General features: G+C 37.5%; 1 protein-coding gene across 3 annotated transcripts in view; it reads right to left on the bottom strand.

Annotated features, from left to right (window-relative positions):
* Positions 1–10,804: 10,804 nt before the first annotated feature.
* BCKDHB (branched chain keto acid dehydrogenase E1 subunit beta) overlaps positions 10,805–24,795 on the bottom strand; it is a 239,403-nt gene continuing 225,412 nt past the window's right edge. For all 3 annotated transcript variants that reach the window (XM_061206726.1, XM_061206727.1, XM_061206728.1), the window contains one exon: positions 10,805–10,951. In XM_061206726.1, coding sequence (XP_061062709.1) covers positions 10,811–10,951 — 141 coding nt within the window. In that variant the 3' untranslated portion in view covers positions 10,805–10,810. The remainder of the gene's footprint in view (positions 10,952–24,795) is intronic.

Raw genomic sequence — 24,795 nt, 5'->3', positions numbered from 1 at the left:
CAAAGCCAGGGCATAGATGCTCTACCAGAAATTTCCACCGGCAGAACACATAGCCATCAAAAGCCCAGGTTCGCCCAGGAAAAGGTGGCATGACTAAAAAGGATCTACATTCTTCATCAGATCCAAAAACAGTCAGCTTGCAGTTCAACAGGCATCTATCTCCCTGGGCGCCTCCTGTGATGCGGAATAGCTGGGGGCTCCTCATGCGGGTTAGTCTCCATTCAGCCCTCTGCACCCACTCCCCACGGCTCTGCCCTGCTCTGTTTCTGGAGAGGCTACACCGGGGACGGCACCACCGAGCTAGTCGGCCTCTTGGCCTGAAACTGGATTTGGCCAAAGGGAAGCACTGACAGGCTGTCAGGGGGTAGAAGGAGAGACAGAGACCAGGATACGTACCCTCCTCTCTCCCATGTCCATGCTGTTTCAGCAGCTGTCCTGTTTCTCTGTGGCCACAGCTCCTGTCAGGCAGCCCCTCTTCCATGGCAACCGCTCTCACCGGGCTCCAGGACCGTTCCTACCCACCCCCCTTCAGGCTCCACGGTGATGACTTCCCAGAGAGAGTTGTGAGCTCGTGGGTGCTTCACCCTTCCTTCCTGGTTCCCTACATCTGCCCAGAACTTTGTAAATAGTCCCTTTATTAAACTCTATTCAATTAAAACCTTTGAACGTGACATCTTTTTTCTGCTATAACACTAATAAACTTATAAATCATAATAGAAAGGGTCAGAAAGTTACAAAGGCATTAGTATAGTACTGTAGAAGATGAATTATTTCTTTTTTAGTCTTCACTTCTGAGTTTATCTAATGAATCGTTCTCATTTGAATAATTCATAGTGTGTGTGTGTGTGTGTGACGGGGGAGGGAGAGAGAGTTTGAGAGAGAAAGGAAAAAATTGTATTTTATTTATTTCAGGTTCTTGCAGTAATCAGATGGACTAAAAGATTCTTTCGCACCGGTGCTTAGAAACCATGTTTTAAATAGGAAGGTTACGCAATGTTTAATACTTGCTAACAGTTTAGTAAAGTATATATTCGGTACTTTTATTAGTTTGCGTAATGAACATGCTAAAAACTACCCTTTTATTATGATATAACTCATGGTACTCACTCTAACAGTGCTGCTATATTCTCTATTCCTACGCAAGAAAAATCTTAAGTAATAATGGTTGTAATCATAAGTAATAATAGTCATAATCATAATATACATATAATTTTGCATCATGACTTTTCCACTTAAAAGTATATAATGAGCATCTTTCCATGTTGCTACATAATTTTCGTAATCATTACTTGCAAATTCTATAGAGTACCTAATCATATGGATGTACCATAAATCACACACCACTGCCATTCCATTTTCTCCTAAGCAATTTTCTCATGATCTATATGAAAATTATTACTATGCACATAATAACATCAAATAAATCTGATAGACATGAGGTCCTTCCTTGGAAGAGTAAACCTAGTTAGGACTAAAGTACGCTGCTCTAACACTTAGGCTGACCTGCAGGATGGGCAGGCAGGTTGGCCAATGGTCTCTATGTACAGAGAGAGAGAGGAGCCCTGCGGAGGAGCCTGGTCTCAGAGAAGAGGGAGCTGGGGACCCAGACTAGCCCAGTAACAATCCTTGAGCCCCAGAGAGGGACAGAGCTTCTACGTACAAGAGTTGGTCTGTCACCAGTGAATAGCACATGGTCTGTTTCACCAAATATCCATGAGATTTGGGGGGCACACAGCCATGCTCTCTTGGGATCCATGTATCACAATGGGAGATGATTTTCCTGCCTCCGGGAAGAACACAGAGCACTGTCTCCGCTCCAGAGACCCAATGAGGAATAGCATCCCTGGCATCCACACCTACGCCTCACCCCTGCCTGTGTGGGCCCTGAGGGCTTCGGGGTAGAGAGCGCCAGCTGCAGGTGGCCCTTGTCGCAGAGGCAGCCCTGTGGTGCCTTCTGTAGCTGCTGGCAGCAGACACTTCTGCAGGGATGTGAAGCCAGAGCCAGAGGACTGTGGACTCCACATGGTTGTCCAAGCAACCCTCCAACAACTCTCCCAAATAATTAGGGAAAACTTTATGAGGCTGTCTAGCAGTTGGGATAGAATTAAAAAACAAAAAAACCCCCAAAACACTACTTGTTGCTATTAATGTTAATTTAATTTTTCCTCTGGGTTAGGGTAACCTAGGGAAGATGAATTGTAATTTGCAATTTTTACATTTGGTGAAAGGCACACAGTCACGACACGTATGTTCTCTGACCTCCTTGAAATATTTCACATAAAAGATGAAATAGGGTGAAAGTAAATGTATGCTTCAAAGGAAAGAGGAAAATATGGGGAATTTACACAAAGTATTCTCAAAGAAACATTTGCTATTAGACTGACCACAGACATATTAAACTTCTTTAAAAAATAAAATTCCCAAGGGCTGTTTGGGGCTACATGGGTAAGTTTAAAAACAGTTCTAAGGTCTCATGACTTCAGTAAAGAACTTTATGTGAATAAACCTCCAAAGAGTAAGGCTTCCAAAAGACAGATGCTGTGGAACTGCTCATTTTCCTGGCCTAAGGGAAGGTTGCCAGCATTCAACTTTCAGGCTGAAAGTCTGAATTCATTTATTTTATGGCTAAGATACTTGATATTAACACAATATCTCCATCTAGTTTGCATGTCGTAGATAAGAAAAAAATCAAGCACAATACATAGACTAGTCCCAAGGGTGGAGGGTTTTCCCCAAGTATATTTTATTTAAAACATGTGGACTTTCTTCTTTCAAAAAGAATATATTCCAAAGCATTGGAAGGACTGAATTAGGATGTTTCTGTTTGCAAGCAACAGAAATCCAATTTAGAACAAAGTGGAAGGATCCTGGGGTGATTCCTCACAGAGTGAAAGGAAGTTGAGGCCGCACATGGCAGCAGTGGAGCTGGTCAGCTGGCCGTAGGGGGACTGACCCAGCTTGTATAACATCTTTCCTTAGTACAATGGTTCCTTTCTTTCTCGGATGAAGATGGCCTTCTTCTACAGGGAAGGTAGCAGTAGGTCCTTCCAGAATAACATCACTCTAGATCTGTTTGTTTGAAAAATCCTGAAAATGGCTTTGATTGGCTGGTTTGGGTCACCTCCCATCCCTTGACTAGGCACTGTGGCCAAGGACATGGTGTCCTACCTCTGACCCAGTCCCAAGTCTGCAGACCAAACAGAAGATGGGACCATTGGTAGGACAGCTCTGAGCCAGGCTGGCTCTCCATTTGTGACTTACAAGAACAGAGATGAAGAAAATAAAGGAAACTTACTGACAATCTCATCACTCTCAAACGAACAGTTTTGAATGAGCGTTCTATTCTGGTTTGTCCATTTGCAGACACATTTTAATGTACAATATTGTCTTAGAGCCCCTTAAAAAAAATACATGGTTTTGAAATCTATCTGAAGAAATAGGCCTAAAAATATAGAAACGATGCTCATCTCTTGGGGACTTTTGAGGTCTTGCCCTACCAGAAGGACTGTTTCTGTTCCTGAAGAAATGAGATACAACCCCATGTCTCTGATGGTCTAGAGTATCAACTGGTATAAAATATCAAATACTATCAATATATTACTTTAAATGTCTACACTACTCAAAGTAGACATTTAAAGTAATATATTGATAGTATTTGATATTACTTTCAAGTACTTTTTCAAGTGCTTCAAAGTACTTACTTTCAAGTGCTTTTCAAGTACAAGGTCTGATTCAAGTATAGGCCTGCATTTCCTTTCATGGGTTTGTTCAGCAGCATATTGAGAGCCTCTGTAGACCAGGACTTTTCTAGGCTCTGCAGAATTGTAATAAACAGACCAAAGCTCCCTGCCTTTGTGGAACCAGTAAAACATGTGGAATCTAAAATATGATACAAATGAACCTATCTACGAAACAGAAACAGACTCATGGACATAGAGCAGACTTGTGGTTGCCAAGGGGGAGGGTGTTGGGGGAGGAATGGAGTGGGAGGCTGGGATTAGCAGACGTAAGCTGTTATATATGGAATAGATAAACAACAAGGTCCTACTGTATAGCACAGGGAACTATATTCAATATCCTATGAGAAACCATAATTGAAAAGAATATAAAAAAGATTGTATGTATATGTATAACTGAATCATTTTGCTGTAGAGCAGAAATTAACACAACATTGCAAATCAACTATACTTCAATCAAAAAAAAAATTAGGAATGAAGGGGAAAAAAATCCCAGTGTAATAAGTAGGTAGATGTTCCAAATGATCAAGAAAATATTTTTAAAAGAACTATTCTAATTCTTTATAGTGTGAAATAAAATTCATATTTTATGGCAAGACAAGAAAAATTTAAACATAAAAAATTTTTTCTGCCCTTTGGCCTCCTCTCTCCCCCCACTGTGCATTGTATATCTGCATTATGAATCCACCAAACCTTCCCCATCGGCAGAAATACCAGCTCGACAATCAACAGCAACATTCTCGTAGCATCAACAAGATAACTCCTTAAAGATAACATTCCTCCTTGATTTTGTAAGGGATCACGATGACACTTAGATCTGGATTGTGTAAACTGTCAATGATACGTCATTTAATGTACAGCCCTCTATCTCAAAAAACGTATACAACCGTGCCTTGACTTCTAACGAGCGGAACAGTTCTCAGAGCTTTCTGAGATGCTCTTCCCAGGTTATAATCCTCAAATCTCGCTTGAATAAAATTTTCCATTTCTTTCTTAGATCGACTGATTAATATTTCTTCGACAACGGTCACTGTATCTTATGAAAATTCGTAGAAATAAGATATTTATGGTAGCCAGGTAGGCCTCGGCAAGAAACTGAAGGACTTAGCAAAACAAGACCTTAGTAATTATTTTCTTAAAATGATGGAACAAAATAGTCTAAAAACAAAGACCTTTGCTTATCAATACATTGGATAAACAATTAGGTTTGGCTAAATTATTTCCTCTCCTCAAATGAAGGACCTTGGATGTGTTACCCGATATAGGAACAACAGTTATGTAGCCTTTATTTGCTGATATCATGATTACATAAAAACCTCCACCTTCATAGGGAACAGACAGTATAAAATGAAAGAAAAACTTTGTTTTACCAAAAAAAAAATAACTTCGATTTTACAATTTTATTTTTCTCATTTGGTATGTTCTGCTATTAACTTTATTATTCTTCCCATTCTTCTTGTGCTTCTTCCTCCTTTATTCTTGCATCGTTGTATTTTCAGTTTTTCTTTTTAAAAGATTTAAAGTCTATGAATTTATCTGTGAGTAAAATTTTGGCTGAAGCGCATCAGTGATCTTATCTTCTAATTATGTTGCACTTGCTTCCTCCTTGCTTCCACAGTTACTTAGCTGGGCGCCTTTTTATTTCTAAGTGGGATGTGGTACCTTTGAATACTCTCTTCTTTGGGGAATTTACTGTTATGTTTCTTTGTGCCTTAGTACAGTATATGGTCAATTTTTTAAACCGCCTGTGTATAGGCTAAAAGGCGACATAGTCTCTGTTTATGAAGATACAAAGCTTAAAATCTATTTCTATTGACCTAAACCTATTACTTATTCCTGTCTACTTCATGTATCAAATTGAAAGTGGGGTGACAAAGCCTTCTTACAACTGTTCTGTTCATATCTTTTGCATTTATAAGTTTTTGCTTACATTTTGCTTACGCATTTAGAATGTAAAGAATTTAACTGTTATATTTTCACTGTGATATATTCCTTTTGTCGAATGTAGAACGTTTGTTGCACATAAAAAGAGTATTTATGGGAATTCCCTGGTGGTGCAGTGGTTAGGATCTGTGTTCTCACTGCTGAGGGCCTGGGTTCAATCCCTGGTCGGGGAACTAAAATCCCATAAGCCTCACGGCACAGCACCAACAAAAAGTGTATTTATGACAATTATTGATGTACATCTTTTCATCTAACTTGTTTTCATTTTTACTCCTAGTCCTTTCCACCTATGATTTCCTCATTCTTGTTCTAATTTTATTTCTCATTTTCCTGTCAAATATCTTTAAATACCATATTCGGGGAGGTATCAGGTGTCAGGGTTTCCAAATCTTTGCCCATATATGAATGTTTCCTATTTCTTTCCAAGTTCAATGGCCTAGGAAAACACATCAGAGTCTCGAAACCTCATGTCTCTCTGAAAATTCCAACATGATGCTTTGGGGTCATGCCCTCGCCCCTCAGCTGAGCACCTCTGATAAGGCAGTGCTGTGTGCCTACACGGTGTACACCCATCAGTTCTGTCCCTGGTGTACCTGGAACTGGTAAAAGTTTGAGAGCCAGTCTTTTAGAATTTAGTGTCATTGACGAGTCTGAGGCTTACTAAGTTGTGTTTCTGCATGAGCAACCCGACTTTCTGTCCTGTGGTACCCGGAGGGCCTGGGCCAGGGCCATCCCTGTGGCTGCTGCTGGATGGCACTGGGATTGGCAGCCCCTCCAGACAGAGCCACATGCGCTGGGAGAGGGAGTTCTCTAAACAAACAGCAGTGCTGTTTCTAGAAGTGGGGGCAGGGAGGCCAAGCAAGGAGATTTCACGAAACCGAGTGTGGACCCTCTGTGGGATGTCTTCTCAGGATCCCAGCAAGAGTTTCTAGCTTCTGTGATCTAAATTTCATGGACTAAAATGAGGTAATTGTCTTGCTGTTGTGCCTCACTTCTCTTTCTAATGTATACTGTTTACTTAGCTTGGATGATATCTATCAGTTGTACGGAACATGGATGTGATATTTTTTTGCGAAAGGACTTGGGTAATTGGAACTATAGAAGATTATATTCACTTATACATTCATGTTGTCACATGGAGCAGACTTTATCCTGAGGCTGGGGGTAGTGGGGAATTTGGAATTCCTTTAACATCTCTTGAGTGTCTTCTCATTGTTATTTTTGTCGTGGTCCGAGCGCCGGTTGGAAAAGAATTTCCAGACACGAGGCAGAATGTAAGGAAGATAGAGTTTATTAAAGAGAAGAGTCGCTGCAAGAACAGCGGGCCGACTTCCTGGTAGCCAGGGAAAGTCGACACTGAGCACGGGTTGCTTGTCTGTTTTTATAGCCAGGGAACCTGCAAGTCATCGGCTGACTGGGCAGAGTATGTATACTTTCAGTGTGCTGAGCGGGAGAAAAATGGGGCAAATGTCTTTCCGTATATGGGATGGGACAGGGACAGGGCAGGCTGCTTGGGAGCGCTCTGGGACATTGCAATGGTCACATTGTGACAGAGTGATAGAAGTCCTGTAACTCTTTGTTCAGGCAGTATTGGCCCTTTGAGTTTATCTTGTTCTTTGTCCTTGGAGCACACCACAATTTTCTTATTTTCACAATATGGAACAATCCGTTTCATGTAAAAAAAAAATTTATTTAAGACAATTATTTAGATGTGTATGTACTTCTTGCGCCATAGACCGAGTTTAGCATGAAGTGTAACTTGTTTATTTTGGAAGGGAAGGGGGCATTTACTGGTGGGCACGGCAGGGCTAACTGGAGAAGGGAAGCAGAGTTAAAGAAAATAAAATTAAAATAACTAAGGGAAAATTCTTACAACAACAAATGAATTTTAAAAATAGTATTAAAAAGATACCAATGGCAATAAAACAAGTAACTTCAACTGAAATCATAAATAATATCAACTAAAAAAATAAGTTCAAGTAAAACAAATATGTTCAAATAGAACCCATTATCGGCCCAGACGTGGGTGACCAGCACACGTTCCCTGCTCTGCTGGACTGACCATGTGAGCACAGGGTTCCCTGCAAGGACGCCTGGAGCCTCAGTGGAGAGGGAAGGCCAAAGCCAAGGTCCATACTGAGTTTTGGCGTCTTCCACTCAGAATGTCCATTTGGCATAAGCCAAATGGATTCCCTAAATCTTTTCCAAACTTATTGCTGACAAGTACATCTTTTCCCATCCTATACTGTTCAGGTGTTTCTATTTATAAACCAAGGACAGGGCTTTATTTTTAACCCTAACAAAAGCTTTGTTTATTTTAGCCACTGCTCTCCAGAATCTGTTACAAAGTGCCTTCTTTACTTTACTCCAAGTCTCTGGCAATCTACAAATGTCACTTTCCATATCCTCCTCCAAACATCTGATAAAAATAAACAGGACACAACTTTTTAAACTGTAGTTTTAAAGTAATATATACATTTGTAATCATAAAAAAAAGTCCATTTTTTCCAGTGTTTATAGAGAAAGGAAAACACTACATGACCCTATTTCTCTGATTTTTGTCGGGGGTGGGGGGTGGGGATCTTTCAGCTGGAACTGGTGAGAAGAGCTCTTCTTGGGTGTATGGGAGGGAAGGCAGGGATGAGAGCACCCCCTCTGAGGGCAGAGCCGGAGGGTGAGGGCTTCTGCAAAGGGGTCCCCGAGGCCGTTGTCTACACTATGGTGAAGGGCGGGAAAGGCCTAGTCAGATACAAGAGGCCCTGACAAAGTCCCCAGCAAGGAGGCTTCCTCCTTATGTCGCTGTTCATGCTGTTTTTCTTTTTAGCTACATATTAATATAAAGGATGTGGAAAAAAATATTTGTTTTGCAACATCGTGGCCAAAAAAACCAAAAAAACTGCAGCAAAAGCTTGATGATTTTATAACAAAAGACAGGCTCAGGCTGTCCACCTCCCAGAAAAAGAAAGAGAGGAAGCAAAGATGATCCTTCCTGCCTCACCACACTCTGGAGAAAAAGTGAGCATGCCCCTCAGTAGACCACCTTGTTGGGACAAGAGGGAAGAACAAGGAAAAACATTCCAGAAGTTTCATCAACATACAACTGTCTTAGCCATAAAGAATGAAACCAAATACAATAAAGTTGAAAAATCAGCATTTCTAAACATTTCACGTTCATGCAGATGTAATTAACAAGCTACGATCACTCTTTTACTCTGCAACAAGAATTCTTTTTACTAAGGGCAAAACCAAAAAAGAGACACAAGCTGAAGACAGTCTGATTTTTGCTTTATTGAATAGTATCCCACATCCAATATTTACAGATATAATTAAATGGAATTTATAAGCCTACCATGCAGAATATTTTTAAAAATTAATCTGAAGTAACTCTTAATGGAAATGATCAATTCATATGTGTGAATACAATAATTAATTCATCATTTTTCAGCCAATATCCAAGTCGGTTCATTTCATAAAAACTCTATTTTCAAGAAGAGGAAATATAAAAAAATTCAGAAAAATATTTCCGTATCTAGTCCTAATCTTCCGGTTTTTCTGTAAAAGAAGTCAATAACGATTATAGACACCCTGGGCACCGTGAATTAAATACAGATTTTCTCAACTGCATGACTACTTTCTTTAATGCCATATGTAACTTTTAGCATAGAAGAGCTACTCTTCTTTTATCGTATTTTCATGGGAGGTCTAAATATATTTTTTTTTAGGTTTAAAAAGAAATACATATCCAAATTTAAAACCAGCACCTAAAGATTACTTTAAAAATAGCAACAAGGACATGGCCACACAGTATTAACCTTGACTTTCCATTATGGATGGTCCATGCAAGGAACAAGATGGACATAAAAGTGAGGAAGTCCTCTAACCAGGCTTAAGTGAGACTGTAGAAGCCAGCTGTTCTCACAGACATTAAGAGGACATCAGAAATACAGTGTCTACCTCTGCATGTCTGACAGAATACTGGGGCATGTAGACTAATGGCCCTACTAATGCCTATGACAATATCCTCAGAATAGAGGATAGAATAGAACTACAAAAAGGTGGGGATCATAGTGGTAGATGGAGGGCATTATTTTCTCTACATGCCCAAATGTAAAGGTATCTCTCTCTTTGGTTTGAGGTGAGCTGGCTTTACTACCCATACACAGAATTCAAGAATCATAGTATTTCCTAATCTTTAAAAAGTACAGGCTATGTTATTATATAAAGCCTATTCTTCCCTTTCCTTTCAAAGATCATGGTTCTTCAAAATGTATTATTATTATTTGGACAACCTAGATATTAAAATGTAAAGCACTTAATCCCCATCTACGCATTTTGAACCATTTCAAAAATGCCAAAGGTAAAATAAATCAGTGTATTGGTGATAGCATCTTCTATATTAAAGACCTGAAAACTAACTTAACAGTCTTTAAATGGTATTCATTTTTGCTAGAATAACACTGCTAGAGGGACAGAAAAGCATGACCTAGAAAATCACAATGAATAAATGTCACTCATTAGCCATAATTTTAAAACATTCACTTGCCAAGAAAGGTTCTGGGAATGGTAGCGGTGCTGGATTTTTTTTTTTTTTTTTTAAGTAACAATTTCCCTTATACATAATAAATAGGTTTCCTGTTCAACAAACGTATCTTTCAAGATAACATGAAGGCAAATTTCAGAATGCTATGGATCATCATATAGTTTAAATCACTGGAGTCCAATTTAACGGTGCCTGAAGGGCCATCTTTAAATAACAGAAATTAACCCTATTCATGACAGTTTAAATTGCCGATAAAAATATACAGAAATGAGGATAAAATTGGAACAACGGGGTAAGGTATATTTGCAATCATGGCAGACGGCATCTTCATCTAGTGATTATTCAATGTTAACATGTGCATGTATCTGTTTTATAGAAATCAGATAATGCATATGCTTGATGTATTTCTATTAAATTTAAACATACTACTATAAATTCACATTTTTTTTTCTGAAATCCACACTTTGTTCTGGAAGTTGCCATTTATGAAAAGACAACGCACTGATGACGGTTGTTCCTTGATCAACAGGACGTTAATATGAGGAACACTCACTAGCTTTCTCAAAACGCAGGGCAGACTTACCTGTGGTCAATAGTTGATCATTTTCCGAAGGGCATCATAGCACTTCCATTTGTCTGGGATGTAGAACGGCTCAAAAATGTGAGGGAACGGCGTGTCGTATCCACATACCCTTGATATAGGAGCCTCCAGGTTCAGGAAACATTCTTCCTGCAGAGAAGAATCCAGATGGTTAACTTCAAAAATATTTTATTCACAGAAATGAAACATTTCACTTTCAAATACAATGGCATCCAAGGGCATTATAATTTTTTCACATTATAATAATATTATAATGTGAAAAAAGCAGGTAACAAATAGCATGTTTGGCCTGATCCGAGTTTTACTTAAGATATGTTTTCATATATGCATATGCATTTTATGCCTATATACATATCCGTTGCTTAAGACAAAGTGGAATTATACCAAACAGGCTGTTCTACAAATATAAATGTAAGGTATGACAAAATCATGACAAATGTTCACAGTAAACTCTGCAGCTTGAAATTAGTGACAGTATATGTTTTCTCTTGTTTCTTGAATTTTTCAAATTTTATATAGGACAAACATGTATTACTTTCACAATAAATATTTATAATTACTCTATGCAACCAGACTGAACTACCAGTTACTTGCCTATGTTCAGGTCTCTCTCACAGCCAGGTTTTGCAGACACTGACAGTCCCCTGGCTACTCACACCCCAAGCCCACTACCGCTCTTTGCCCAACTGATGTGCGAACATCTCTCAGCTATCACCTTGGGGGTCACCTCCACCAGGAAGCCTTCCTTGACAGCACCTCCCCAACTCTGCACCACTGATGAGGGAGAGGCTTCTGCCCTGAACTCCCACAGCACTGAACTCAGCACAATCCACTGTTTTTGCCCAATTACCTATCTTCCCTGAGAGACTATGAACTCCAGGAGGCTAGAAATCTGGTTCAAAAAAATGTAAGATCCCTAAGAATATATACATATGTGAAACTGAATCACTTTGCTGTAACCTGAAACTAACACTATGTAGTAAATCAACTGTACTTCAATAAAAAATTAATTAATTAATTTAAAAAAAAGTAAGATCCTGACCACAGGAGACCCTGTAGAAAGTTATCTTCAGGAAAAAAAAAAAATGTTATTCAAGTGACAAATTCAAATTTGAAAATAGAATTTTTAGAGAGTTAAAAGAAATCTAAAAAGAGATATGTGATTAAACTATTCTTAGGAAAATGATATTACCATTCACAGCTATTACCTGAAATCACATCTTTGAGTTTACACATCCACTTTCTCCATTGCTTTGTGTCACAAACGCTTTGGAAAGGTCCACATGTTCTTACATATTTTACTAACTGTATTTTTACATTTCATTTGAGCAGAAATTTTTAAAGGAATGCTGATGCTCAGTCCCTATCTTCTGTATATATTTCTCCCAGTGACAAGTGTATCAGGGCAGAAAGGGCCTGGGAACAGAACAGTCACCTCCAAAGGGAAGCAGCTGGCCATTTACACACTCTCCCTGCCCCCAAAAGAACTACTGCGACTTACAGTATCAAACACCGAATAGTGCTGGTTTTCCCAGCAACAGGAAGTCTTCATCAATAACCTGAGAACCTTGCAGACATAAGGTTTAAAGAGTCACCTAAGAAATTCCACTACTAATAAGCTCAAAAGAGATGACAGATTGGGTAGATTGTTTCTTGATTGAAACAAGTTATTTTAAAGGGATTTAAATTGTCAATTTGGGATTAACTCAGTTTATTACTTTAGTTGACACGAGCTGTTTTTCCACCTCCCCTGAATACTGCATTCTTCATACACAAGCTCTCCACGGGCACTGCAAAATGCAGAAAAGCCAGGGGAAAATATTTCCCTTAAATACCTTTGATTTTACACCTGTTATAAAATATTATTCTTTCAAACTAGTTCCCTGGAAAGCTGGCCTGTGACAAAATGATGTTTCAGTGTTTGTGAAAATCACTCCTTTTAGCAGAATGACCAACATCACCAGACTAAAATTTATTTTTAAACAGCAATGCTTCTAATTTCTCAAGAATGTGAGAATCACTCTACAGGAATACACCTACATGTTTGCAGGAGCGTAGAAAAAGGTCTGTGAGGTCACACTTGAACTGTCAACAGAGGCCACCCTTGGAGGCTGGGAGTGACAAGAAAGTGACAAAGGACTCTACTTGTACCTTATATGTATTGTTGGAGCTTTTATGACACAGTATTACTTTTGTAATTAATTGGCACTGATATAAAAGTAAAGAGTAAAAAGAAGAATCATCTTATGTGGATAAAAGTTCCTATTTTGTGTTAACACAAATTTGTGATTTTATATATAGCCTTTTCTTAATTTGGAAACAATTACTGTAAGGTATATGGAATTAAATTATTATAAATTACTATATATAAATATATAAAAAGTAATTATAAAAATCATGGAAGATAATTCAAGAATATATGATTCAGTTTTATAAGGATATACCCTAACCTATGGAAACAGTATGAAATTTTAGCGCTTTGCTATCTAAAGTATATTAAAGAGCCAAGTTATTCTTTCCACGGACTTGTGTTAAAACTTCTTTTAAAGCAACTGGAAATAAGATGTTTGGGTCAAGCAGCTGTACAGAGTTACTTCCCACTGAACTGGTTCACATATGAATGATTTATGTGTGACTACATGTTTCTTTGGGCAACCATTAAAACTGGCGTCCTTGTTCAAGCTCAGTTTTTTTCATATAGAAGCTGTACATACACACACACACACACACACACACAGAAAAAGGAATATTTGAAACTCATTGGCAGATTTATAGATCAATGTACCAGATTAATCCTGCACAAAGTATCTCTCTTCCTTATATACCACATTTTGACACCATAACTATAGCAACCATATGCCCTGAATTTTCAAAACAATCCAGATTCATCATATTCTTCTTTTCCATTGGTCACATAAGTACACTTATATTTTTTAAACTGTGACGATTTTTGATTCAGAAATATTAATCTGCATAAAATTCGGAATAAATAGTTACCTAACCCACAGGGTTGTCATGAGGATTGCAGGTAGTCTCCAGCACAGGGGCTAAGATGAGAAGTACCAGTTTCTGGTCTCTCTTCCTGGGGAGCTTGTATGTGGACTGGCTCAATCCACACGGAACAATGACAGATGGGACGGTGAGGTTACAAAGCAAATCACAGTGGAACATGTAACCAGGGGCAACAGAAGAGAACCCAGCCAGGTGCCAGGAGAAACTTCCTTCCAGCTATTCATGGTCCAAAGTTTCACCTTGGATCCAATGAGAAGAACTGAAAGTAAACCCTAAATCAATCAGGTAGTAACACCTACATATACTGTGCTTGTGGTATAAATAATCAGATGCTTTGAGAAAAACAGATATTCCTTCCAAAAGACCCTTGCGTGAAACTCTAATATAGGGTATTTGAATTTACTTCTGAATACGTCTTTTTGTAAGTATGAGAATTTTCTTTCCAAAATATGTTAATAATAATAATAGTAACCCGTACTTATGATGTAGCAGGTGTGGTGCTAAATGAGTTGTATTTTATCTCATTTAAACATTTTAACAAATCTATGAGGTAGGTATTATATTCCATTTCACAGATGAAGAAACCAAGGTGAAGGAACTTGCCCAAGGTTGACAAGCTACGTACAGAGCCAAGTTAAGACTCAAACCTGACTACATTCATTCTGCAAATTTTGAAGCACAACTACTGAGAACAGCAATAACAAGAAAAAATAAAAATAAAATGGAAGGCAAGCTGGGATTAAGGTTTTACAACAGAGCCTCAAAAGGGTTAAATTCGGTCTAAGAAGCCTTTCCCATGCATATAAGGAAGGTAGACGTTAAGACGTGAAAAAGCTGAAAGCACACACTTAAGCGTGAAGGTAACACATAGAGCAATAAACAGATGGTCCTGGGTATCAGGAAACTCCTAGGCTATCCTAAATAATTTAAAGAAGCATAACTCAAATTGATTATGTATTAGCCATCTGGGTTGCTATGCACGTTATAACCAGAAAAGGAAGCAAACAATGTGAAATAACAATTTCAAATCATAAAAATCATAGACCCGGGCAAAAGAAAAATTCTCTATTTGCCGATTTTCTGTAACAAAACAAAATAAATTTTTAAGTATCTTGGAGAAATTGCAGACGACAGAGATCCTGTAAATCTTCTAGCAGATGAAAATAAAAATAAATAAAAATTAATAAAATAGGATCTATGATTAAGACAAAATATTACTGATAGGCTTTAAAAATTAAGTGTACTTAATATCAACTGAAGTTAATAACACTGTATTGCAAATTTGCAAGCTGCTAAGAGAGTAGATCTTAACAGTCCTCATCACACAAAAAATTAAGTATTGCATTTATCCGTATGTTTTGGTGAATGTAATACAGGTTATATGTTATTACATGTGTACGTAAATGCATGGAAGTTAGGGCTTTCAAGGGATCGCTCAAGACGTCTCAACACTTAGCCTCATTTCCCCATGAAAGTTTTAAGGACATCAGCCATAAATTCTCCTGTCACCACGTCACAGGAGTCACATCACTGAAATCAGCCTCCAGCATTCCGCAGTGGGGCTATCATTACTCTCAACAAATCTTTTTCTTGTTTTTATGGCAAGGCTGTATAATATAATTGATACAGCATGGATTTTGGAATTCTCTCTGAAAGGAATCTTTGTTCTACTAGGATTTAACCTCTCCAAGGCTCTGTTTAGTCAACGGCAAAAGAGAAGTATTACAAATTCTGTCCTTGTGCCTTTTCTCACCTTCTGAGATGGTCCACACTCTGTCTGTAGAGCGTGTTTCTCTCTAAATAAATCCACTTCTAACCCATCTGTCCTTGTGATATTCTATTGTTTTGTGACTCTGTTGTTACCTTGCCTTTTTGCATCTCTAGCTTGGGCAGCAGCCTATGAGAAGTACCTGCTTTCATGCCTGACATACCATAGTGCTCAATAATTGCAGGGGTTTTTTTTCTTCCAGTTTTACTGAGATGTAATTGACATACAGCACTGTATGAGTTTAAGGTGTACAGCATAAGGATCTGACTCACATCCATCATGAAATGATGATCACCATAAGTTCAGTGAACATCTATCATCTCATATAGATACAAAATTAACAAAATAGAAAAAAAAATTTTCCTTGTGAAGGGAACTTTCATATATAACAAATAGCAGTGTTAATTATATTTATCATGTTGTACAGTGAATCCCTAGTACTATTTATTTTATAACTGGAAGTTTGTATATTTTGACCACCTTCATCCAATTCCCCCTCCCCCACAACCCCTGTCTCTGGTAACCACAAATCTGATCTCGTTTTCTATGAGTTTGTTTGTTTGTTTGTTTTTGAAGTCTAATTGACCTAATAATTGCTAGGTCTTTGTTTTCCTCTTAAGATTTTTCAAGTTCTAATAAACACAAGGTATCTGAAATGATAGCCCAAATCATCATTGAAGACAAGATTCTGGTATACAGAACAGTCAACACTGAGAAGTAATATCCATTGTAACACAGTGCCTGACAGCTACCATTTATTGGACACTTACTGAGCCTTAAAAAATGCAAGAAAATACCAAAACAAGTGTAAGTGCTGTATGAGGAAGGAAGGTGGGGACCACTGTAGTTCCTGAAGGAGGCAGCTGCATCCAGTGAAAGGCAGGATCTGGTGCTGCCCCCTGCTGAGGAGCAGGGAGCCTACACACTTACTGCCAGTTCCTGGGCCTAGAACGACAGGTTAATAAGTGTGGCCAGATCAGGAAGTCAGAAGCTCCAGAAATGGTTAAAAAATCCACCCCACCCCCACCCCCCCATTCCCCGGGAAAGAACTTAATTTCCAAGCATTGCTACTATAGAAAAGTAGCCTGTCAGTCAGTTACAGGAAGGTTCCAAGTAAAAGAGCCCAACAGATAACTGCATATAATCGAGGCACACACACTTCAAAAAAGTCAAGAATAAAGCCCATAAAATATCATTTGATTTATTTTTAAAGCAGTCGTTTGTTTTTTGTTTTTTAATTCAAGGCAATTTCAGACTCAGATTTCTTTCTAAGAACAATTTTGGAATAATTATTTTTCAGTCCTTCTAATGACAGAAAGTTGGATACAGCCCATTGCATAAGACTACACAGCGTCTCGAGTTGGAAAATTGTGAAGTTTAAAGTGAGATAAGAAAATTTAGGTCTTTCATATATGTTCCTACTTTCTTATAGTTGATACGGGATGATGAATCCCTTTCACTTTCCTGAAAAACTATTCAACTAATTTTCCTAAACATTTAATGGAAAGTCAGAAATGCAGGTCACTGCAATGAGAAACACATCAAAGTCAAAATACATTGCCTATAGGATTATCTGATAAATCCAGATTTTATGTTCCTTCTTGGAATAATGAGAACCATCAGTCCACAACTTAATTTCAAAGTAATAACTCAGAAAACTGATTTTTAAATTACTTTGCAAACAAAAAGGTCCGGGTTATATCACATAATAATTATGACGCCACCATAATGCATTTAAACTAGGAGAATACATTTTGTTTCTAAGAGGGCGTTGGGAGTGAGGTTAAATTAAACTATGAACGTTACAAGCACTGAACAAGACACATAGATCATAGAGTTATCATTTCTTCTCCAGGAAAAACATTAAGAAATAGCTTTAAGTGATTTGTGAAGTTTTAAACCTAAATTCCAATACCATTTAGTCCTTGTTAGTTATTATTTAACAAGAAACAACAGGTTTTGCTTCTAAATGCAATTCTTTGTCTAGGGATCAAAATGAGTAGAGCAAGAGTTAAACCAAAATATTATGAGAAAAACTAAATTAATAGACCAAAATGATGCATGTTTGATAGCTTTAAAGTCCATGAACTTAGAGACTTACATTTTGATTTTAAGTTGATTAGTCCTAGTTATTTACGTACGGTTAGACATCACCCAGTTTCCAAATATTATCAGAGAATATTTGTTTTAAATCTACCATGAACACTTGCCCACGGCCAAAACATGTTTCAGCAGATGAGGAAAAAATGATGCTGGTGTCCTGAATGACAAATGAGTCACAGAAACCTGTGAAGGCACTGTGCCAGCAACTCCAAATTAATTTCATTGCTGAATTAAATAAATACAACTTTACTAATGTAAAATAAAATGTTTCATTTAAGCTAATGGTTTAAACAGAATGTATCGTGTTTTTAAAACAGAGCTTAAAATATACATTTTACGTCTGTACCAATTTTGTATATAGGACAGACCTATGAAATTTATTCTTCAGACAGTAGAGTCCCTAATCTACCTCCAAACTAACAGGATGCTTCCCCCATCATTACAGCTATGTTTATTTTATTTTTCTAACACCATGCACATGAGATGCAAACACTTGTTGATATGAGGTCTCTCACTTTTAAGTCACAGTTGAACCAATATAACTAAATAAGACAGTATATGAATAATATAATTTCATCCAGATTTGTATAGCACCTAAAACATTATAGTCAATCCCAATTATTTCAGCAAAGCTTTCATTTATAATCATAATCTTGACTAAATTAAAAGCTAAGATCTCTATTACTTAACTTCACTAGAATATCTTCAATGTCTGTTGATTTAAAAAAAAAAAAAGCTCAATTCTTCCTCTTTAATGCAAATTACTGGCAATTTGGTACAATTTTTGTTTTCCAAGATTTCTTTCAGCTAGTTAAAGAATGGAACTGAATTCTCAGTTAGGATAGTCATTTAAATTCAAACTCCATTTTTAAAATGGAAGCCTCTTTTCTGAAGTTAGACAGAAATATTATTTCTGATCTAAATGGGTTTCCCTGGATACAGTCTAGCTACCTAACACAAAGTTGGAGAAAGATATTAAAATATACATAGAAATGATTCATGGTTCAAATTCAACAGCTGTGTCAGAATATACAAAATCTTAATATAAAATTATCTATGAATCTCTATGCATTAATTCTACATTACTGTAGAAACTGAGGTAGAACAAATTTTAAAATCAAAATTTAACACTGAAGTCAATAATTTATTTTATAAATAAATTTCACTATTTTAAAATCAGAAATAAGTGAAAGCAAGTGACAACTTCTTTCTATAATTTATAATCTTATCAGAAGTCACTTTTTAAAAAAGTACATAGTGCTCATTTTGGCCCAGGGACTGTACTAAATATTTTACGAATATTAACTCATTTTAATTTTTCATAAACACTAAATTAGCACTCACAAAGTTAAAACTAGCACCCCATCCAAACCACTTTGGTTTGGTTCTGTTTTCAAACTTTCCCCCAGATACAGTCTTGGGCTATGACCTGAAGCAGCCTCACCATTTTCAACTGAAAGCTAAAAAAAAAATCATTTCTTCATTAGATCTTCCTATAACACACCCTGTTGATTTGCTGCTATCAGTCTCCAAAGATATTCTGAGGTTTAAAAAGTTAAAAGTCTAAATTCTTTTGAGATACACTATGTGCAAATTTGGACATTTAATATGTACTGTGGCTACAGTGCTTTTGTTAAAACACTTTACATTCAATAGAGAGGAAAAAAAAAAAGGCAACGCTCTCAAATTTCCACAGATGCCGAAGCTGGTCAAATTTTATAGCTCAAAATTCTTTCTATAGAAGAAAGCATCCACACGGCAGCAAAGTTTGAAAGTGGAATTTCCCTAGAATGTGAATGCATAATGATAAACATAAGCGTCTAGCAGCAGTGGGTCGTCTCATGAACAAATCGCTCTCTGTAAGGTAGGATTTTTGCTTTGCTTGGCACTAGGAAATTTTAAATGCTCCTGTAAAACAACTTTTGATGATCCTACAAAGCATTTGATTTTTCTGCTTGTTCTGCAACAAAATTCTTTGTATAGTAGTATTCTCTCAACACCAAATGGTGCTCGGAAGGCAGAAATCAATCCTGGCTAAAGGGACCTGATGATTCCTTTGTTTCATGGCATAGAAAATATATTCTTTTAGAGTCTGGGGGATTGAACCTGCACTCAGAAAACTTCTAGTAGGATTTGTCACTGTCCCGATTTTGCAACCTATTTTTTAAGTTTCAAGACTAATTATAAAATGAAACTACTGGAATAGAGTGATTTCCCCCATCTGGCACCATCTTTCTAAAAAGTTTAAGAAGCTGGATAAAAAGAAAAAAAAAAAAGAGGGCTAAAATATTTGCTATTTTACAAATGATACTCTTTTGTTACAGTATAATGGGTTTTTCTTCACTGTTTTCTCTTCTCTTTAAATGTGTTAAATTTCTAGTTTATGTTTAAAAGAATGCTAAAACAACTTTCTAAATGTAAAAAATATCAAGGAAAAGGGAAAAATCAACTTTATTTTACCTACATAATGCCAAAAGAGATGTGTCAATGTTTTTACTGAAATTAAGCATACTTTTTTTTTTTTAAGTTAATCTTGGGTGTCATAGCAACACAGCCTTTAAGCTTGGTTTTGCTGAATGAATAAATCAGACCAAGTTATTTTTCAGCAGTTTAATTCTGTTCACCAGATCACTGCAATATTAATAAGAAAAGCACAGAAATAAATGTTTTAGGCTACCATCAATTATTAGGGAGGTTTATTCCCAAACTTGTTAAGTAGATCCCAGTAGTAGTAGCATTCTCAAAGGTTAATAATTGAACAAATTAACAAAGCAAACAAGCTTCTGGCAGGAATCTCTGACGTGAGTAAAGAAAAGGCCTATAAGAGCTCTCATTATTTATTTGCAGATAACTTTTGCTAATATGATGAGTTTAACCTATTCCTTAAAACAAATCTAGCCATTGTAATTATGGTCTGCATCCAATAAAAATGTAATACAGAATCCAAAATATATTTTCTTCTTTACTGTATTTACATATGTATGTTTCTACCTTTACAGTTGGTTAATATTTCTTGCAAAGAAGCTTTTCAGGTTGAATGTCTATACGTTTGCATACACACATTTTCATGTTGAAATTTCAAGAATCCAGAGATATTTGAGAATTAGGGGGATAATGCACATCCCCTTTTCTACTTCCAACTTTGTATAAATTGTAGGCCGATGAGAGGAACCCAATTCTGCACATATTCTCACAAAGTCTGTATTGTATGCTCAGAGTGGACAAATTTCTAATAAGCCTGATTAAACCATAGATACACTAATGAAGAAGTAGTTAGTAACTGAGACCTGGTTCTGGTTACTTTTATAGTTAAGTGCAAAAATTTAATATTAGAAATGCCCAGAGATACTGTTCATCAGTACATTTTGATGAACTACATTTATATAGTTCCTATAAATAGGTGATGTTCACATATTTTATTTGAATGGACCAGAGCATTTACTTACTATTTTTTATCTCCTTACTTGGAGCTGCACTATATAAAAATTTAATCAGGTCCCTCAATTAGGCACCAGGCTAAGACACATAGCACTGATCCCCCAAAGAGATCACATGAGATTCGCTATTTGTCATATATCACAGATAACGATGTGCACAAGCACACATGGACACAGAAAAGTAATTTTGTCTTTAAGCAACGTGTGATGAATATCCTAAGAAACAACGCGGAAGCTACAGGAAAAAAAATGTGTTTGTCCTTATGCCTATAGGTTCAGGAAAAGGAGTATGTACATGTAGACAGAGAACAGAAAAGCCAGAGATTCACTAAATAGTAATCAAGAGATGTTCTTCTTTAATAATAAACAAGTATAATTATGTATATCATCTCACTTAATCCTTTCAACTAGCCTAGGTGGTGGCAGCAAGTGAGGCACCCAGGCTGATGAAGGTTAAATGAGGTGACCGAGGTCACACAGGTACATGCAGCCCTGGCGGTATTTGAACCAGCTGGCCTGGTTACCCTTGAGGGCGCTGCAAGACTTTAAAAGTGGGCAAAAGAGTCTTGCTTGGATACAAGGTAAAATTTGTATCCAGGGCTACCATTACACCTGGGAAAGAGAAACTGGTGAAATTGTCTGCTCGTTTATGTCAATTCCAATCAAGATTTTTTTTTTTTTCAATTTTAATAAAAAGCTTAGCAGTTTAGTGCCTTGGAGGGGGCGGGGAGGAATAGATGGGTCTGTTTAATTAGAGTTACAGGAGGTTAAGCTCGGACGGATATGTTTTGCATCTTTTATGTACTCACTGGGGAGACACTGAGGGGAAGGTGTAGGGGACAAGACTGGAACTTGTTTCTAGTTAATTACCAGCAACTTGCTTGAGTGCAGAGCACGACCTGCCACTTTGGGGTTCTGAAGCTGATCCTGAATTTTCAGGAAAAACTGTATGTTCAATCTATGCTAGGCTGTACATTTAAAGTTTCTTCTTCTAAAAGTTAAAAAAAAAAAAATCATTCAACTGCTTCACCAGGAATTTAAATTTGCTTGCTTTCATTTATTTCCCTATCGCTGATAGCATCTAGATGAACTTAGGTGGCTAAGTCATTTGATAAAGAATGTGACGGCTTTTTGATAGATTAGAAAAATCGTTTCAATAAACATAGGTTACAGGTTGTATCCTAGCCTTAACTTAAATTGGAATACAAAATGCAATCCTCTCCTCACAGTAAATATTTTATGGCTCTTCTCCACGATTAAGTCACCTTGCAGAATCCAAAGTACAGAAGAAAATTTCTGGAGCATTTAAAGCACTGTCTTTTGGGAAGAAAATTAAGTTCTTTTCCTGCAATGAAAACAACAGACAATATATTGCAATGAAGTTCACCTTAAAGTTAAAATGTAAATTTAAGTGTGGTATGAGGTCTGCCAACTTCAGTTAGTGGTTACTGGCACAGCCTGCCCAGCTAGCCCTGGGGTGTCTGTTAAATAGCCGTGAGCTCTCACTATAGGTGTAAAGCTCTCTGTCCACACACACATGCCATCAAGTGGACTTGGCCGTGTACAGAGGAGTCCATCCCTGTGCCTGGAAGCAGAGAGGTCCCAGTGGTCTGAGACAAGCATTTCAGTCATCCCTGGGAAAGTATCACTTTGACAGCTGGATTAAAAAATGATTTATGTAGAGAATATATCTGGGTTACGAGGCATTAGAATTTCATCTTTTTCAATTTCCAGCCCCCTCAATAAGCGTGCTTCTATTTGACCTAACCAATCACCAACCCACGAGGATTTTCCTTAGGTTTCCTCAAATGCTAATGATGTAGCAAATCTAATTAAGGTCATATGATTCACTTCGGCAGTAGGTATTTCAGTGACTCCAGAATTGCCAGAAGGAAATCTGAAGCGTCTATTCTCTCTCCAAAACAATCATGCCGCGTGCCAAACTGATAACCATTAAACACAGCCGCAGAGCAAATGTAGTGGGGTTTTGGTCTGTAAATATAGTGTTCACACATCCATCTGCCCTGCGAGCAATTCTGGAGGCAGACCCACCGAGTGCCGGTTTCTGTTACTGTTATGTGAGGATTAGATGAGGGTGTGAAGTCACTTGTTTCACTCAGCACAGTTTGAGCAGATTTCTACACGCCATGAGTCTCCTCCGCCTAAGAACACTCACTGAACGCCCCAAGTACTGATACAAACTTTCCACCAGCATCTTGTTGAAATGGCTTTCAAGCTCTGTAGCTCACGTGAAAAAAGAGTAAAGATGGCTTTGGGTGTTTGAGAGCCTATTTAGGGAATAACGAACATGCAATAGATTGAACCTCATTCCGGAAGAAAATCCCATATACTGTGTTTATTATAAATGCTTTTTTCTTAAGGTTTGTAAAATAACATTTATTTCTTAAAAGTTTACATGTGCAAAACAAAAGAAGCAAAAAACAAAGTCATCCATAGTCACAAGCAGTGTACCGTTTGATGTGTCCTTCTAGGTCTCATCTGTGTACGTACACAACTAATAAATGCTTTGCTTTTCATTACATTAAGTGTGCAACACGAACCTACGGACACATCTGAGCTACAGAAATTCAACTCTTTTTATTTCAGTAATTCGATTTCCATGAAAGGAAATTCTTTTCAGAGGGGCTCTCCAAACTGGGTGGGTTGCCGGATGCTTAAGGCCATGACCACATTCCCTCCAGAGGCTGTTAGGTTGCTATGGCAACTGCCCTTCCCCTATCAAGAAGCAACAGCTCTGAACCCTACTATTCTGAAAAACAAACAAACAAACAAAAAAACCGGTTTCCTTTTCTGTGGTGAAAACAACATGAACTAGTTTCAAGACTGAAATGACCACTTTTCATGCAAAACAAATATCTTTGCTGACTGAATTATTTCCCTAGAATGCAGCTTTGTAAATAAATGCAAAAAATAGTAAAATCAGCCATTGTACTCCAGTTCAGTTTCAAAACACAGTAAAATCTGTGGCATAAGTAATCTAAGGATGTTACAGCTGGAACACGTTATAGTGTGGAGGTCCAGGCAGAAGAAAGTCAGGTTTCCAGAGAGCAAATGACATGTCGAAAGCAAAACTGACAGCAAGAATACAACAGAGGCTTCCATGCAGCTCTTGAAGTTTCTTAAAAGAAGCACATATTTCAATAGCTCTATTTCTCATCTGTGGTTGTCTCCAGATACGTAATTATTACTGTGCAAGGTAATGCATATATTGATTACATTTATTAAGTTACATACATCTCCCTCCTATTTAAGGAGGTAAGGAGTTGTCTTCACTGGCTCAGGCACCAATAGCTAAATCTTTAAGATGTGCCTCATTTTACGTTGGGAAAACCACCACTGAAAAGTATCCTGTACACTGGTTTTCACAGCCTACGGTATTAGAGGTACAATGCCTGACACAGAGTAGGCATCTGTAAATACCATTCCAGTTTTTACTTCTATTCTGTTTCACTCTGGGGTGTCAAGGAGCTTAGTCACTGATGAGGCAAAAAAAATCAACAAGACAGGAAGTGGGGTGCAGAGGTTTAAACTCCTTGGCAATTAAAACTGAACACTCTTACTCATGTACCAGACCCCACACTGCTGCCATTGTGATAAGGTCCCTCCCCTGGTTAGAAGCTTTTCCTGGCTCT

Source organism: Eubalaena glacialis, chromosome 12, assembly GCF_028564815.1.
Source record: "Eubalaena glacialis isolate mEubGla1 chromosome 12, mEubGla1.1.hap2.+ XY, whole genome shotgun sequence".
NCBI classification, from domain to species: domain Eukaryota; kingdom Metazoa; phylum Chordata; class Mammalia; order Artiodactyla; family Balaenidae; genus Eubalaena; species Eubalaena glacialis.
The sequence above is the reverse complement of the archived record's forward strand: the minus strand, read 5'-3'. Positions and strand labels throughout refer to the sequence as shown.